Source organism: Serinus canaria, chromosome 1A (genome assembly GCF_022539315.1).
Source record: "Serinus canaria isolate serCan28SL12 chromosome 1A, serCan2020, whole genome shotgun sequence".
NCBI lineage: Eukaryota > Metazoa > Chordata > Aves > Passeriformes > Fringillidae > Serinus > Serinus canaria.
The window spans coordinates 57,911,816-57,927,994 of NC_066314.1; the positions used below are offsets into that span (position 1 = coordinate 57,911,816).

The 16,179-nt window shown below is 46.6% G+C and overlaps 1 protein-coding gene and 1 long non-coding RNA gene across 6 annotated transcripts in view; one reads left to right on the forward strand and one right to left on the reverse strand.

The window, feature by feature from the left end:
- The window catches only part of LOC108962636 (uncharacterized), a 111,040-nt gene extending 103,019 nt beyond the window's left edge, over nucleotides 1-8,021 (reverse strand). For 4 of the 5 annotated variants that reach the window (XR_007779201.1, XR_007779202.1, XR_007779203.1 and 1 more), the window contains exons 1-3: nucleotides 5,292-8,021; nucleotides 2,643-2,771; nucleotides 2,262-2,435 (exon numbers count right to left, since the gene is read on the reverse strand). This is a non-coding gene — a long non-coding RNA (uncharacterized LOC108962636). The remainder of the gene's footprint in view (nucleotides 1-2,261; nucleotides 2,436-2,642; nucleotides 2,772-5,291) is intronic. The other variant, XR_007779200.1, reaches the window with a different exon arrangement.
- Nucleotides 8,022-8,152: 131 nt separating this feature from the next.
- The window catches only part of AKR1D1 (aldo-keto reductase family 1 member D1), a 34,811-nt gene continuing 26,784 nt past the window's right edge, over nucleotides 8,153-16,179 (forward strand). The window contains exon 1 of the mRNA XM_009094238.4: nucleotides 8,153-8,450. Coding sequence (XP_009092486.2) covers nucleotides 8,358-8,450 — 93 coding nt within the window. The 5' untranslated portion in view covers nucleotides 8,153-8,357. The remainder of the gene's footprint in view (nucleotides 8,451-16,179) is intronic.

Sequence of the window (16,179 nt, forward strand, 5' to 3'; positions counted from 1 at the left end):
TTTATGATACAATTCTACCCTACAGCCACCATTAATCCCATATGGCTGTGAGAGATACCACGCAGCCTACGAAAGCTGCAAGAGAACATTCTGTTTTCTTTCCCATCTATTAGTGTTTACTAAACCAATTACAGGAGATTTAACAAATCATCTCAGAAAAAGAAGCTGCTGCGAGCTCCCTTTCTTGTTATGACAGGCAGTCCCATGACTTATTCTGGGTTCTAGCCCCAGCTCTTCCCCAACAGTTCTTCCAGTCTTATGCAAACAAGGAATTGTTCACTTTTTTCTATTTCCTAATCCCAAACTGGATCACCACCATTCGATTTGCAGACATGCTACACAATGCCTTGGAGAGAGGAGGTTAACATCATGTTGCCTCATTGCGCAAGATGACAAAAGGCATGGAAAAGTGGTAGGGCAGAATGATGAGGTTTTCATAAAATGTAGATATTTGGGCACAGGCTTGAGTAGACCTTACAATGAAGTTGCAAAAGCAAGGTGGCAGGGAAGGTGATATGGAAGTGATAGGCTGATAGAGCTTGGCAGAATATGATAAGGACATCTCACAAACACACCAGGAGATTTCTCAATCTGCCAAAGTACATACAAACATCAAAAATTCAGTGGCAATTTGGGAAAAGAAAAGAAGATGGAAAAAAAAATTCTTTTTGCAAAGCAGACAAAAGAAATGGCCACTGCAAAACTGAGAGCCTACTGAGAGGAAAAATGTGCCCAGTGGTTTGCATAAAGCACCTTGGTAGGAAATGTGGAATGAAGAGCTGCAGACAGCTGTAAATCCTACCAGCCCTGATATAACCTCTGCTCATAAAGCACAGGTGCTCAAGTGGGGCTTCACATCCTTTGGCAGCATCACTCTGCTCCCACCATCACTGCCCTCCTCCTGGGCTGCTAGCTCCAGGACAAAGACTAACCCACACAAAGATGAGCTTATCTGTCCTTTTAAAACACTTTGGCACAATTTTAAAAGCATGCAGGCAGGCTAAAACACACCAATGTAATGTTTTAAAGCCTACTCTTCTAAATTCCCTGTTCCTTTTGACACAGAGCATTGTCCACTAGCAGGTGGCACCAGCAAAACCCACAATACCATCTGTTTTTAAAGCACCCACAGGAAATACCTGCAAGCAAAGAAACCAGCAGGAGGTCAAACTTCACCTGTGGGGTTCTCTTTACAAGCTAATAGCTTCCTCCTCCTGACATTGGCTCCTGCCCAAGTGAGATGTACTTCAAAGGGAGAGATTTCCCAGTAGGGACTTGAAGCTGGAAGTGCTCTGACCAAAGGGGACTGGCCACTTTGGGACCCTCAACTCCAAGCCTGTATTGCTTTTGTTCTTTTGAATAGTAAGAGATGCAGAAAAGAGATTGCAAGTGCCTGTGTCCTGTTATTTCATCTTGCAGTCAATTGACACGTGGTGTGCTGTATAAAAATGATGTGTGTTTTTCATGTTGTCCTGACTGCAAGAAGCTGCTGGTGCAGCCCTGCTCCAATTAGTCACTTGTGTCTGCTTGTTGCTGGAGGCAAGGAAAGAAACAACATGTCAGTGAGGCTCCTAAAGCAGGTAACATGGAAAACAGCTGTTTACCCAGTGCAAGGAGGTAAAACGATCATTCATCAGAGCTGAACTAAGAACGCCTGTACAGCCCCGAGATGGACCCAAGGGAGCTGTGTGAGGTTACATGTCAAGTAATCATGGGAGTTGGCAGGAATAGTGGTGGTGCACTGAGGTGAACCCCTGACCAAGCTCTTCATTAAAAAGAGGCAAGAGAAAGCTCACATTTTTGGAACATGCTAAGATCTGGTGATGAGTCTAACTCTGTCCCAAGAGCCTGATTCGAAGTAAGGGACTCTCAGTGACTCCCTCCCCATGAATCAGGAATTAAAAAAAACCCAAACCTCAAACTCTCAAACACCTTAATTGCATGATACAGGCAGTATCCTCCCACAGTAGCTATCCCTACTCTGCATGAGAAAGAGAGGTTAAACTGAGGGAGACACCACCACTGCTCCCTTGGGCTGCAGGAGGGGCTGTGAACACCCAATCAGCTCCTCCTGAGTTGCCCCTTCTGCCACTGCTTACTCAGCCCTGGGTACAACACACAGGGTATCTCTCACCACCATCAGTGAATGGAAATCATCAAGACAGAGCTCAGATTTGCAGGATGCCAGAGGAAAGGGGTTTATACTGGGCAGGATCAAATAGCAGGCCAGACTAATTGAGGTGAGATATGAGGACACTTACTCAGGGCCAAAGGTTAATGCCTCCCCACATGACAAGGGTCGGTATCCAAGGAATCCAGAGGCCACCATGCAGCTACTGACCTTTGGCTGGGGATCTGAGAGGCAGTGCTCACCAGCTCCCAGGTTGGTCACGTGCCAGAGCAGACAGTCAGGAGCAAAAACTAAGACACTGGTGCTAGAAGAAAGTGATAAATCAGTAAACAGAGTGTCAGGGGGCGGAAATAAAGCTGGCTTCTGGTTCAGTTTGCTGCAAGCCCTGCTAACACCAAACTCGAGCATGAAGACAGTGCCCAAAAGAGAGCAAGCTCATGAGACAGTGCCTGTATAAATGACACTGGCAAAGGACTAGAACATTACCTTTCCAAAGGATTAAGAGGATTACCTTTTTGAAGTGAGCATCTCTTTCCCTTTCCCAGCAGTATCTGATCCTCCAAAGGAGTTCCTCATCCTCCACAGAGATTTCCAGCCCGTAAGTAACACTCCTTGGATGCAAATGGAGCAACCCAAGCTCCTGAAGCAGACACCAAAAGGGGAAAAGGCACATTTTAGGGGTTGTACTGCTAGTGCTGGCCCCTCTCCTGCTGTGCCATGGGAAACATGGTGGTGGGGGATAAACAGCCTGGCTAATTTGGCTCCTGTATTGTGAGATTTTGCTTCCTCTACTGTCTATGTGGCTGCTGCTTCTGGTACAGCATCAACCACAGCTTCATGCAGGGACTAGAACCCAAACCAGAGGGAGGTTCAACTGCCGAGCAGGCTCTGGCTATTTGCACAGCCACCCCCCCGGAGGAGCACCCCACAACACCCAGCACAAGGGCTGTGGCAGTGGCATTCCAGGGGAAGCCACAGCCTGGCGCCCTGCACTTGTCCCAGGGTGGCACAGGGACAGGGGTGGACTGGGATGGCCACAGGAGGCTGGTCCCTGGGGAAGCCCCTGTGCCTTGGTGCAGCGTGAGCACATCCCCACAGTCACAGGAGTAATCTGGAGCAGCTGCTGGCATTCTTCTTGTACCCCAGGAGCGATCAAAGGCTTGCAGTTGCTTCACTTTTCCAGTGTTACTAGAAGCAATGGAACAGCATCAAGGATACATCGGAATTTCCCTTTTATCACAGCTGTAGCCACAGAGCATTTATAGGAAGCAGAAGGGATAAGTGACCCAGCCATCAAGTATTTTCCTAAATCTCTCCACAGGCACAAGTGGTAGGCACATTTTCTCCCTGTCCTCATGATCTCCTTAGGGATCCAGAAGAAGTTCTGTACCAGTGCTGGAAAAGTCAGGCCAGGTGAGGTCTTTGGAGGACAGATACTGCTTTGCAGGACTTGCAGTGAAGAGTTTCACTAAAAGTGTACATATATCATATTCCCATCACTGCCAAGCTGTAAGTCTTGAAAATTTGAAAGCAATTTTTGGTCTTTCAAAGAAGAATTTACCAAGAATGTCCTTAGCAGACATAAAAGTTATTAAAATAAGAAAAGAAAAAAAAAAAAACAACAAACCACATCACTTAAGTGTTTCATTTTTTGCCATGAAGTTTACATGGACCAGTGGGAGCTAGGTAAAATAAGGTGTTTGCAAAAAAACTGCTAGGAATGCCCATTACATCACACTTCCCAACAAAGCCCAGGCTGTTATCCTGGCACTGATCAGGCTCATTGTGCAACAAACATCACCAAAGGGAAAAGTTACAAATGCTTCCATATGAGGAATCCCTTGGTCACTAAATGAAGGAATCATGCAGGCAGTGTCAAGTACCACTCATCAGGTGCCCTCGAGAAGTATATTGGGATATATGTGATGATTATTGTGATAATCTGTGAAAAACAGAATAAAAAGATTCTACAAGTTTGGTTTTTTTTTAACCAGAGAAGTGTTCTCCAGGTCAGCTTATATCATTTGTGGCAGAAGTAGTAAGAACTAAAAAAGCAATCTCACTTCATGTATAGGCCTTCTACTAAGCATACATAGACTTTATTTCTTAGAGTTTAAAAATGAAGGTAGAATTTTTCCTTTATATGTGTTAGTTTATTACAGGTAATGGCAAAATAGAAAATAAATATTAGTTTTAACACATGCTACCAAAATCTGTAAGCTAAATAGTTGGAAGTACATCAGGAGATATTCCACATGCAGGATGGACACATGCTAGTTTATGTGAGTTATTAAAGGACTAGGCTGAAAATATGCAGACTTTAAGACCATGTTTTAAGAAATTTTAACTAAAAACACATGCAGAGTATGCATTCTAGCAGATAATTACACAGAGTGGAGCACGACTCATAGAGAAAATAGAAACTGTAGCAATATGCACTTTTTATCAAACAAATACAAGTGTTATAAAAGTACTTTCAATTTTCCTTTTTAAAAAAAGTTAATTTTTAGGCACTACAAGTCACCCACTTCTAGAATCTCACTGATCTAATCTATAATGTGCAACACACCTAGATCAAGCAGATTCAGGAGAATTCTATTTTTAACATGTTCTCTTGTCAAAAACAAGTTAAAAAAAAGGGGGGGGAGGGGAAGGGGGGCAACCCATGAATTCCCTTGTCCAAGGAAACATGAAATCTGAATGATGACAAGGCCAGTTCTTCTCAATCAAAGACTCTTTCTCCTTCCTTCCAAGAACTGGGGATTCTATATTTAAAGGCTTCACACATTTTCTCCTGTTCCCAGGATACTTAGCAATTTGAGATAAAATGAGTAAAAAGGTGACCTCTTTACTTCTTTAAATGATCCCTTACCAGTGTTGCCCAGGTAAGGAGGCCGTTAAGTACTTTCTTTACCTGAGACTTCAGCAAGTTTTTAACAGCAAGAATCCTCAAATGTCTGACCCACTTTTCCTGCAAAAAAACTTAATCTAATTTTTCTTTCTATTTTTTTAATCTACCTTATTTGTGTGGAGATTCAGGGGGTGGGGAACAGAACACATATAAGATGTTGCTTTTGAAATCCCTGCTTTTTACTTAGGTCTGAGATGACTAATGCAATTCTAAAATCCTTCACCACCAAGACATGAATCACAAACCTACCTTAGTTGCTTCTGAAGGTGTTTTTGTGTGATTTAAGAGCTTCACTAGAGAAGGCAAACTTGTGTTGATAGGATGGCAGTACTCCTTACTTGCTAGTCAGGCCAGGATGAAACTTCATTGTTTTTGTTTCCTAGAGAAAGAACTGAGATCACATCTGCATTTTATAAAAGCTCCTGAATTGTTACTGATCGACAACAACCAGCAGCCAACGCTTTGCCTCTAGAAACTTACATTGTTTTGCAGTCAGAGTTGCTAGATACCGTGTCCTCGTAAAAAGTCTGGTTAAGTCATTTATGCTCTGAAATTGAGAACTGTGCTTCTATGAACAGCTAACAGAAATTATTACTAACAAGAATTACATGTGACAGGCTCCAGGCTCCATTAATCGGCTTCCTTTGTTCTTTAAAGGATATTCATTATCAACTGAAGACCTGCTAGTACTTCTCGCTTCTATGAAATAAGCATTATTTTTTAGTTAGTAACTGGTATGTAAAGGGGAAGAAAATGCATTTTCCTATCTGTTTTCATATAAAATCTGCAAAGGCACTAGAACAATAGGGTAGGGAGCTAGACCAGCTATGGGACTTTGAAAGTCTCATGTGTTTACACTATTTGCTGTCAGTTATGGAGTAGGAGTGGAGGGAAGGACTTGCAAAACCATCTGCCTCTCTCCAATTTCTGGTGCAAGCACACTGGCTAGTCTCATAAGGACCAGTCTAGCAGTGAAGCTGGAAGTGAGGTGACTTTGCCTGTTACCCTGATGAGTGCTGGGGGCTCGTGCCTGTGGCAGGGCAGGAGTGCCTGGTGTGGCCAGCTTGCCTCGCCAGTGATGGACCACTTTGCCTGCCTGTTCCTAGAAGCACAAGTCCTTCTCCTACCCAAGCTCCCCCATTCTGTGAATTATGGCAAGTCCATCAATCCTTCTTTCACGGTTGTTGTTGAAGGGTATCACATATCAGGCTCGTGTAGTCCTGCCAGAGAGGCTCCTTGCACTTGCTCTTCCCCCCAGGACAAGCACCGCAGACACAGCCGTGCTTTGCTTAGCTCGGGATCACGCGCAGCTCCAGGCACACATTGCTCTCTTGCCAGAGCCCATGAGTAAACTGGATGTGCTCTGAGCCCAAAGCAAATGAGCCAAAATTGTGCCTTAAAACTCCCCAAAAGATGCTGGATTAAGAGGAATTATGGAAAAGCACATTGTGGAGTGGAAGTTAGAAGCATAGAAGTTAAGGGATAGGAATCAGCCGCTGGGCAGCAGAGCCTCTTCATGGAATGCTAGAATGGGACTGGAAATAAGTAGGTCTCTGAATGTCCTCTGCCACATCAGACTCTTCTCTACTCTTCTCCACCTCTCCATGTGTTTGCTCCTCTGTTGGAAATACAACAGAATGATGGCTATAGATTAGACATGCAGCTGGCATTGGCTTGTCCTCCTACAGAGTGTGCTTGGCACAGACAGAGGAGATCGGAGCTGCTCCTGTAGCAAGACAGTTACATGGGAACAACAGGGATGCATGGAGGTGGTCACTGGTTTTCCTTCCTCCTGCAGGTACCCACAGCTCCCAGCAACATGCAGACAGGGTCTAGCAGGATGAGCCTGCCCACAATAATGACAGACAGGCTGCAGTGCCTCAGCTTCCCCCCTTGAGATGGAACCTGGCCACCTTAGAAGTAGCTCTTTGCACTGTGCTGTCCACGTAAGGCACAGGCTCTCAGAAAACCTCAGTCACACTCTGTCCTCTTTCCAAGGCGCGTTTTACACACACCACCTTTGTCCTGCAGGACATCCTAACTAGAAATTTTTGGGATCTAGTTGGCTTGCACTTAGTCCTGAACTTCTTAGAACATTCCTAAATGTGGAAGTGGCACTTTTCCCACCTTCTCAGGAGACCCTGGCAGGTATCTAACCAGTAACACTGAAAGGGTTTTGTGGTAGGGTATTGCCCAGCTAGTTTCCCAGCCCTAGCAGCAACTAACCCTTTCCCCAAATGCAAACTAGTGCATACCTGTTGATTTCAAGAACTGCACAGATAACTTATCATGATGGATCCATTAAACCCTCTTGGAATTGCATAATGAGTTATTGCCATGTACAGAAAGCCAAGTAGGGTATTAGAGGAGATAAAGAGGCAAAGACCATTGTTATGGCTCAGGAATAATGTTCCCTGAGGGCTTAATTACAGGTTGATCTAGGAAGGCATAAAGGACCATGCACTTCCAGATCAAATGGGGAGAACTTAGCATAGATGTCACAAAGCAGGTGGCTCAGAGTGGTGTAAAAGCATAGCCCCAATGTTTTATGAGGACCAGAAAGGACAGTAAGAGTTGTGTGATGAATTTTATAAAGGATGTTGTCTCCTTCTGGGCTATCAGCATTAGGAAATTTTTTACACCGTGGAGCAGAACCAGACTGTGAGGAACTTGGATCTATTCACTGTAATTTGGGACTCACACTGAGGAAGAGAAACTACTCACCAGTCTGGGATTTCCTTCCTTCCCTCCTTGCCTCTACAGTAGTGGGTTTCAACCACTGGAACGGAGAGGTGGAAACTGTTCTACACCTCTGTGGGGAAATTTCCAAGACCTATCACCCCCAAACCACGGAAAGCCGGTGCCCTGCTGCCGGCAGCTCCCGGTAGGGCAGCCCGGGAGGGCTCCCTGGCCCCTGGGCAGCAACGCCCCAAGCCGCTCAAGGTGCTGGCGGCCCACGGGCCCGCCTTGAGGCTAGGACGGAGCAGCCTTTCCCGTGCGCGCAGCCCCCGCCGGAGCCCCCCGCGGGGGTCCCGGCGGGGCCGTCACGGCGCGGGGCGGTGCGCGGGGAGCCGGTGGCTGCGGGGCCGGGGCGGGGCCGGGGCGGTGCACGGCGGGGCGCGGTGCAGGGCAGCCGCGGGCACACGTGGCTCAGCCCCCCAAAAAGGCGCTCCCCGGCGGTGGGAGAGGGCAGTTCGTCCCTCGGTCCCCTCAGAGCCACCGCCGGTCCGCTCCGTCCTGCCGGTGCCAGGGGCCGCTGTGTTGGCCCCCTGCGGAATCAGCCCCAGGTCCGGGGCGGCCCTACCTGCCGGCACGATGAACCTCACCGCCGAGAGCCACCGCATTCCGCTGAGCGACGGCAACAGCATCCCGCTCTTGGGGCTGGGCACCTACGCCGACCCGCAGAAAGTAAGTCCGGGGGCGCCGGGACGCCCCGCGCCGCGGGCGGGGGCAGGTGACGGCTGCCCTCACTGCAGCCCCCCGAGCCGCGGCTACCCTCCTTCTCTCCTCCCGTCCCGGCTACTTCTCTCTTTGCTCCTTTTCCCGTGCGAAGTTAGACCCAGCTCTACCATGAGCAGTGCGGGCAGTGCGCGGCCCTCAGATGAGGAAAAGGTGGGAAGAAATAAGAAAAAAATCCCGCCCAGTTTGCGGTGTGCGGCAGCTGCCACTGTCGCCCACCGCCCCGCGCCGCTGGGCTCACGGGCAGGGGCCTGGGGGACCTGGAGTCGGGACGGTGCCGTGCAACGCCCGGGTTGGGAACGGATGGGACCCCCGGCAAGGCGGCCGGGAGCCCTTGCCCCCCGGAGTCAGGAGGGACGGTGCCGTCATCTCCCCTGCCTAGCCCCCTCCGACGAGCGTAGATAAGATGAGATAAGATGACGGATTTCGGACCGCCTTGCTGCTGCCCCCCATACTTTCCAAGTAATGTTCCTGAAACAAAGACCCAAATTCCTGCATCCTGATTCCTGCGGCTCCCACAGCTGACTGCCAGCGGCCAAACCACTCTCAAATATTCTGCATCCTTCGGTTTTGCGCCGGGCAGGCATCCCGTCTGACCGTGCCGGTTGGCTGCACCCGTGGAGGGTGGGGAAGCACACCTGATGCTTCTTCCCTCTGCAGACCTGGGAGCTCCAAGGCAATTCAGCAGCCACTGCCTTTTAAAGCTCTCCTAAACTGCCTGATCTTTCATCAGTTCTCTTTTTTGTTTGTTTGAAGAGTTGGAAAAGAGGCATCGTGGCCAGAACTCTTCTTGTGTAATAGCTGCGATGCAACGTGTGCTTATGACTCCACATATCACAAGGTATTTAAAGGTACCTTTGTAAAGAAAACTCTTGATTAAAGCCGTTTACCAACTATTAAATGTATCACGTTGGCATCAAAAATTTTCAACAATCACTACTGCAGGCAATGCATGAGTGATGCAGAAAGGGTGTAAGACGTTCCCAGGACTGCAGATCTCACTGGTTAACGATGCTGTGCTTTACATGGGGAAAATCAATAGGAATTAATGACTTCAGAGCTCGGGCATCGTCCCCCACATCTCTAAACTTTCAGGAGAAATTTTCAGCTAATGCATTCTTTGAATAACGGTTAGTGAAACAAAATTAAGGTCTCTAAGAGGAGTTTTGATATAGCAAAGGAGAATGTTGCATAATTCAGTGTCAAAATAGCTCTGAGTGAACTTGAAGCATCTTTTTCCAGACGTGTACATCATGCCCCCAACCCTCAAGTTGCAATTTTTGCCCTAGTTTTAAGAAAAATGCAGCTGCCAGCACAACACCTCCTACCTTGCTGCACTTCCTGCCTGCAGCCGGACAAGCCGTGGCATCAGGCAGGGATCCCAGAGTGGCAAGTAACATGACGGAGCTGAGAGGGGAGCTGGATGGGATTCCCCTTGTGGAGGCAGCTTCTCGGCACTGCTGTTACTCTGCTAAGAATTAATACTGCAGGCATTCAGCTGTCCCAAAATCAACAGAGCAACAGACCTGATTCTTCTCCTCCCGTCCTGCAAAATCCTGACGGTTCCTTCCTTTGCCCTCCCGTGGTTCGAGGTGTACTGCGAGCCTTTGCACGGAGCTCAATGAGCCAAAATGAATAATTTTTAGGTAGGGCTGGTTTTCAGCAGAATCAGCCCCAGGCAGTGGCTTTTTGCTTTTTGCATATACGTCCCTTGTTTTCTGCTTACAGAAGGTAGGGAGGACAGGATAATGCAGGCAGGGCAGGCATTGCTACGGCAACTCCAATTTAGAGCGATTGAAGCCGCTGTGTAACTGTACCCTCCGTGTGCATGGGTGCACATATCCAACCACCCTTTCTCCTTCCCCCTGCGTTTGTGGGAGTTTGATTTTCTGAGCTTTCTCCTTCCACACGATAAACACGTTAGAAAGTTAAGGGTGGGAGGAGGAGCTGAGGAGAGGTAGAGAAAATAGCACTGATAAGGCGCTTGTCACAGTCGAATTTTCACAGAAGACCAGGTGAAACAATGTGTGTTTATCTGGCGGAGCTGGGCTGGGGCTTTACGCTAGGATTAGGACTGCTATTTGAGTCGAAGAACTTGTCACAGAGAGCAGCTGGGGAAACGCAGCGGCAGCAGCGTGCTCTGGGATTTGTTGCAGAATTGTGCTGCCGGTCGGTGATGGGGCAGGATGTTTAAATAGGTCACAGCTTAAAATTTACCCGTTTCAAAAAGGATGCTTTGCTGATAACGGGGGTGGAGAGTGGGGGCTTCTGTCAACTCCTTGCTGTGGCAGTGGAGTGCTGCTTGGCTGGGACAAGCTGCTTTGCCGAGTGCTGAGTTGTGCCTGTTGCAACTTCCAACGGGATGTCTGGCAAGGTGTCTGTCCCCTTCCTCCTGCCTCAACAGCTGAAAGGCGTTGTGGCAACCCAGGACAGTTTCTAGGTTTATCTTGAGGAGTGAGGCTATAGACTAGCGCTGACAAGTTTCCCTTAAAATGCTTAGCTGTAACCTTTTGTGGCTGAATTGCTTAAGAAGCAGCATCTGAGCCACCCATTCTCCAGCGGTGGGGGCAGGTAGCTGGTGGCGACAGCTCAAGCCAGCCCCAGCACTCTATTTCTGCTCATGAGTCAGATCCCTGCAACTTCTAGCTATTTTGTGCTTTGATATAAAATACAGAGCCATTCATTTGTCAGATTATTCATCTTGCTCTTGGAGACAGGTTTTTGATTTAAGCTGGTTTGTTTTGATTTTTTTTCCCCAAAGGTTATTCACCCTGGCACATTCATGTCAGAGCAGCTTGTCCAAAACAAATCTGTTTTCTTAGTGTCAGGCTGTAGCCCAGTAGCTTGTAATGAGCCCGGAGTGTTCTTCCTGAAGTGCAGGAATGTGCTCGCTGGTTAAGCCAACCAGGCAGATCTAGTAAGCCATGGAACAGGGAAATCTGCTTCCCCGGCAGTCGGTTAGAGGAAAACAAAGGCAGGAGGCCAGCTTTCACGTTTCAGGCTTTGTCTGCATAAACTGAACAGCAGTGCCTTCAAAACTGAAATGTGTCAGCAGCTTGCCTTGCTCATCTTAAATAACTTAATTGTTCTCCCAAAAGACAACTTTGGGAGATAAGTCATGCTTCTCTGGTTGTGAAATACTCAACAAAAAAATACATCTATTGACAGAAAGTCCCCTTGTACAAGTTTACTGACTCAAAGTAGTACATCACTCAACAGGAGCAGAGCTGGACCACTGTGGAAAAGGTCTGTCTGATAATCAGACTAATTTTAATTGAATGCTCTTTCCCCCTAGATGTAAGGGAATCTTTCTTCTGACTGGGTAGAGGTTGGGATGCTACCAACTAAGCATTCTTAATGCTAATTCTTTGAGGCTGAAAAGTGCAGCATTGGGGGTTTCTTTTTGCTTTACTCTCCTACCACAGCAAAAAGTACAATGAATCCCTTGGCTATCAGTTCATCTGCTAACGGGAAGGAGTCTTCACTGGGTCACAGAATAGAATTAGTCATAAACTTGGGTTATTTATCAAGAGAAGCACATAAAATTTTTTTACAGGTTTAATTCATGTTTCCTGTCCTTATTTGAAAATAAAGGAAAGCAATACCTATTGCATAACTATTAAGCCTAATTTTCTTTTGCAGGCAGATTTCAGTGTGTTGAAGTTGGTTTTGCATTCTCCCTCATGCAAAGAAGAAAATGTATAATTTGTATTAGATTCTTGCCTACATAAAAAAATTAGGCTTTTTATCCTACCAAGGATGGACACAAGTGAAAAAGTGGAAATCTCAGTCACTGATTTCTTCCCCTGCTCTTTCTTCTCTTCCCCAAATATTCCTTCTCCTCATGGTTTTGGGTGGGAACCACAGTGGGACCTGTGAATCAGGACTACCAATGCACTCCAGGCAGCTTTAAAATTTGAGGCCAATTCTACCTCTGTTTGGCTCTGTGGATCCTCCTGGCAAAGCCCTGTGAGTGCAGGAGTGGCTCTGCCAAGGCTCCAGCCGATGCACTGCGTCCAGCTCCCCCTCCCTGAGGGCCCCCAAGCCGTTGACCCAATTCTCCAGGTTATTAAATAGGTGGGTGGGAGGAGGGAGAGGGTAGTCCCACAGGGGAGGGTGGTAGATGAGGACAGACCTCCGAATGAGCCCCTGGCATTGCCCTGTGCTACAGCAGAGCCAAACCAGTCTATGGCAGGCTCCCACCACCTCCCAGCACTGATTCTTAGCTCCCAGCACAGCCAATTGAGTGGTACTGGAAGCAGATGAAGTGTGGGGACGAGCAGTCTTAGAGGGGAAAGGTGCTAAAAACACTCCTAAATCCTGGAAATCCTATGCCTCGTTAAAACTGCACTTATGCCCGCTTCACTTTATAACTCATCCCTGTCAACACAGCTAAGATCATCAGTCCAGTGTCTCCACATAAATACTTGCTGTTTCCCTGGAAGGTCAAGGAGCCTTGGCCACAGCTCCTCTCCTGCCTTCCTGTTTTGACTGAAGGAGGACAGGGCTTGGAGAGAAGGTTGTAGCAACCACACTGTACACAGGCGCTGCTTCTGAAACATAAGATTGGACAAAGTGCTCAAGAATAGCACTGGGTGAGGGCTGTTGGCAAGTTGCAACTTAGCTAAAAATGAGGTTCTGTGGTAGCCAAATCCATTCATAAATTGGAAGCAGTTTTGTGGAATAGTTTCAGGCAAAACAAATGGCAAAGCGTTTCATTTTGGGCACTGGCAGTACAAGCTGAGGCATCAAAGAATTATTAAAGCACTTGGAGGTAGCAGTTGCCTTTCCCTGAATAGCCTGCTGGTAAGGGAATCCACATGGGCGGTGGGAAACCAGATTCAGTCCTCCTCTCAGCCTCTGGGGATTAAACTCATATCAGACAGCTCAGGGAAATAACATGATTGTGGGGTAGGTGATAGCTAGAGAGAGGCAAGAAGAAACACGCACAGGCTGGAGAAGGAGGAGCACCCTGCCCATGGGAAAGCACACTGCCCACCAGCCCCACAGTGCTGGATGCTGAAGAACTTGGTATGGCATCCAGCCAGGTAGGAAGAGAGACCCATTTCCCCAAATCTTTAACTACCACAAAGTAACCCTTGTGAGTGCCCAGACAGTCTGGGTTTTGTTTAAGAAGAAATTGCTGGTTTGAATCAGGGAGAGGAAAAGTTCATCCAGGGCTCCCAGATCCAGTCTGAGTGACCAAGTTAAAAAATCTGGTTTGGATAAGTAAAAACACTGTGTTGGCACTCTGAATTACTTTTTACACCCAAGCTAGAAGCTGAACAGAGTAATTTTTCATTGTACAGGTCTAACAGCTTCTAATGCTCTCATAGGATCATTTATGCCAAGAAGTTCCTCGCACAAGGATGTGCAGGTGCAAACTTTTTCAATCACTCTGAACGGTGCTGGCTGCACCCCTGCTGCAGGCTGCCTGCCTTTGGAGCTGTCATAGGCTGCTATTAAGTCAAAAGAGGTAATAAGGGTTTTGTCCCCATGATGGGATCTGGATCTCTGAGCTGCAGTAAGGGAGAAATCACAACTTAATTCCCCCTGTTTTCCTCCTGGAAAGCCACCATTGGCTTCTGAAACAGGATTGTCTGGAGACAGCAATGATTTCAGGTGATTTGTAAAGAAAGTCACCTGGCCTGACCCAAAGCCACAAAACGAATAATGTATTGAACATTCCTGGGTGAAGTGACACTGCAGACACTGTTGAGCTTAAAGGCTTTAGCTTCTTGATTTCTTACCTGTAAATTTACTCTGACTCAGACAACTGTCTTCCCCCTGAGGTAAACTTGGCTTCTGGATTTTTCTTGAAAGAGATGAGAGAGGCAGTGACAAGAGCAGGAACTGTTCTAACATACAAGTGTTCTTACAGCCTTACCTTATTTCTCATGACATACTAGTAAAATAAATATGTAAAGAAAATACCTTGGTCCTTTTAATGTAAATGATTACACATGGATATGTGTTTGAAATCAGCAAGTATTGAGTATGAAATTAGCTCTCTAATGAAGTGATCTTTATGAACCTACATGAAATTACCAGAGATGTAGGCCAGGGAATTAATTTTTTCAGAGGCTGGGAACCTGCTTTGAACAGAGCTGGGGGATTCAGCTGGGATAATTGGTTACAAAACCTCTTATTTATGCCTTGAACTTAAAAAGTAAATATAATTCCTGAAAAAAAATTTTTTTAAAGGTTACTGGCTTATATCTCCTAACCAAGCATTTCCAAAAGACATTGTGTCCCTTCATGTTTCTTTTTGGTAACCACTACTGGCTTTCTCAAGCTCTTAGCTTTTTAAGCAGCAGAATTACTTCATGCAGTACTAGCTCTTCTTGTCTTCAGGGAGCGCTTTGGAGCGGCACAGCCATGGCTGGTTGACACGTAGCAACATGAGGTCTCTCAGAGCTTGGGTTTCTGAGGTATTTCAGAAGGCAGCCTCATGCTCCCTCGGTCTCTGAGGGTATCCTAAAATCATACGTCCAAGTGGAGATTTGTACACTTGAGTCAGGGGTTAAAGGAAGGAGACACATTACTGCAGCCCAGAAAGACAACTGTGCCTGATCTGCTACGTGTGCTGGAGGGCTCCTTGCCTGCCTGTTAGTAAACTCTTAGCCTAGCCTTCACACTGAACAATATTTATCCTGAAACCCAATATCTGCAGCCAGATCGCTCACGGCATCGTGACTCAGTTAGTTTCGTGCTTGAAGGACCTACCCCTACTGAAGCAGTTCTGCTTGCACAGACTGCAGATGGCATGCCTTTCCTTTGGTGGCTGGTATCCTGGTGTTGAGTGATGCCCTCATTGATTGATTGCTCAGATTTTATTCCTTAACTAAACCAGTTACTGGCAAGACCCAGTTGCCAAGAGCAGACAAAGGCAAGATTTCTTGATATTTGGTGCCCAGATGCCTTGAAGAGGTGCAGCAGCAGGCATCAGCTTTTAGCAGGCAACAGACCAACTTGAGTCTTGGGCAAAAACTTGTGTTTTTTGCCGAAAAAAACACAAGGAGGAGTTAAGAAGCTGCAATGATTGGGCTCTAGTATTGCCTTAATTCAACCTTATTCCCTGAAATATTTGCCACCTCTGTAGCTGTTTGCTACAGAGGTGGCAAATATTCCAGGGAATAAGTGGTTTCACACATGAAAGAATGCTTTCACAAATCAAGCTCCTTAAAACAAAGGGGTGAGGGTACACCCTAGAAGGTTAAACTAAATCAAAATGGTCTCAGAACAAGTTCTGATTTCATTGATGACTTTTGCCAAAAGCTTACTGTTGTGTGACGCATTTTAAAATGCCCTTTTTATATGCTCAAGTGGCAGGTTTACTATGTCTGATTTATCTTGCATTCTCCTTTTTTTCTCAACTGAACAACTTTTCTGTTCTTCCACTGGAGCAGTCTTCCTCCATTTCTTTGTCTTTAACACTTCCTTCTTCATGTTTAGCCTTGACCTCTCCTCTGCCTGCGACTGCCTCTAGATGCCTTAGTTCCTGCTAGCTCCCTGTAATCTTGAATTATACAATGGAACATTTTTGGCTTGCAAAAATGTAAAATTGCATCTTTATCTCATTAAGAAAGGAAACCTAAGTCATATAATTAGAAAAATCATGTAATTAGAAGAGGTAGATGCTTTTTTTCCTGAAATGTGGCAGACTCAGAAAGTCCTA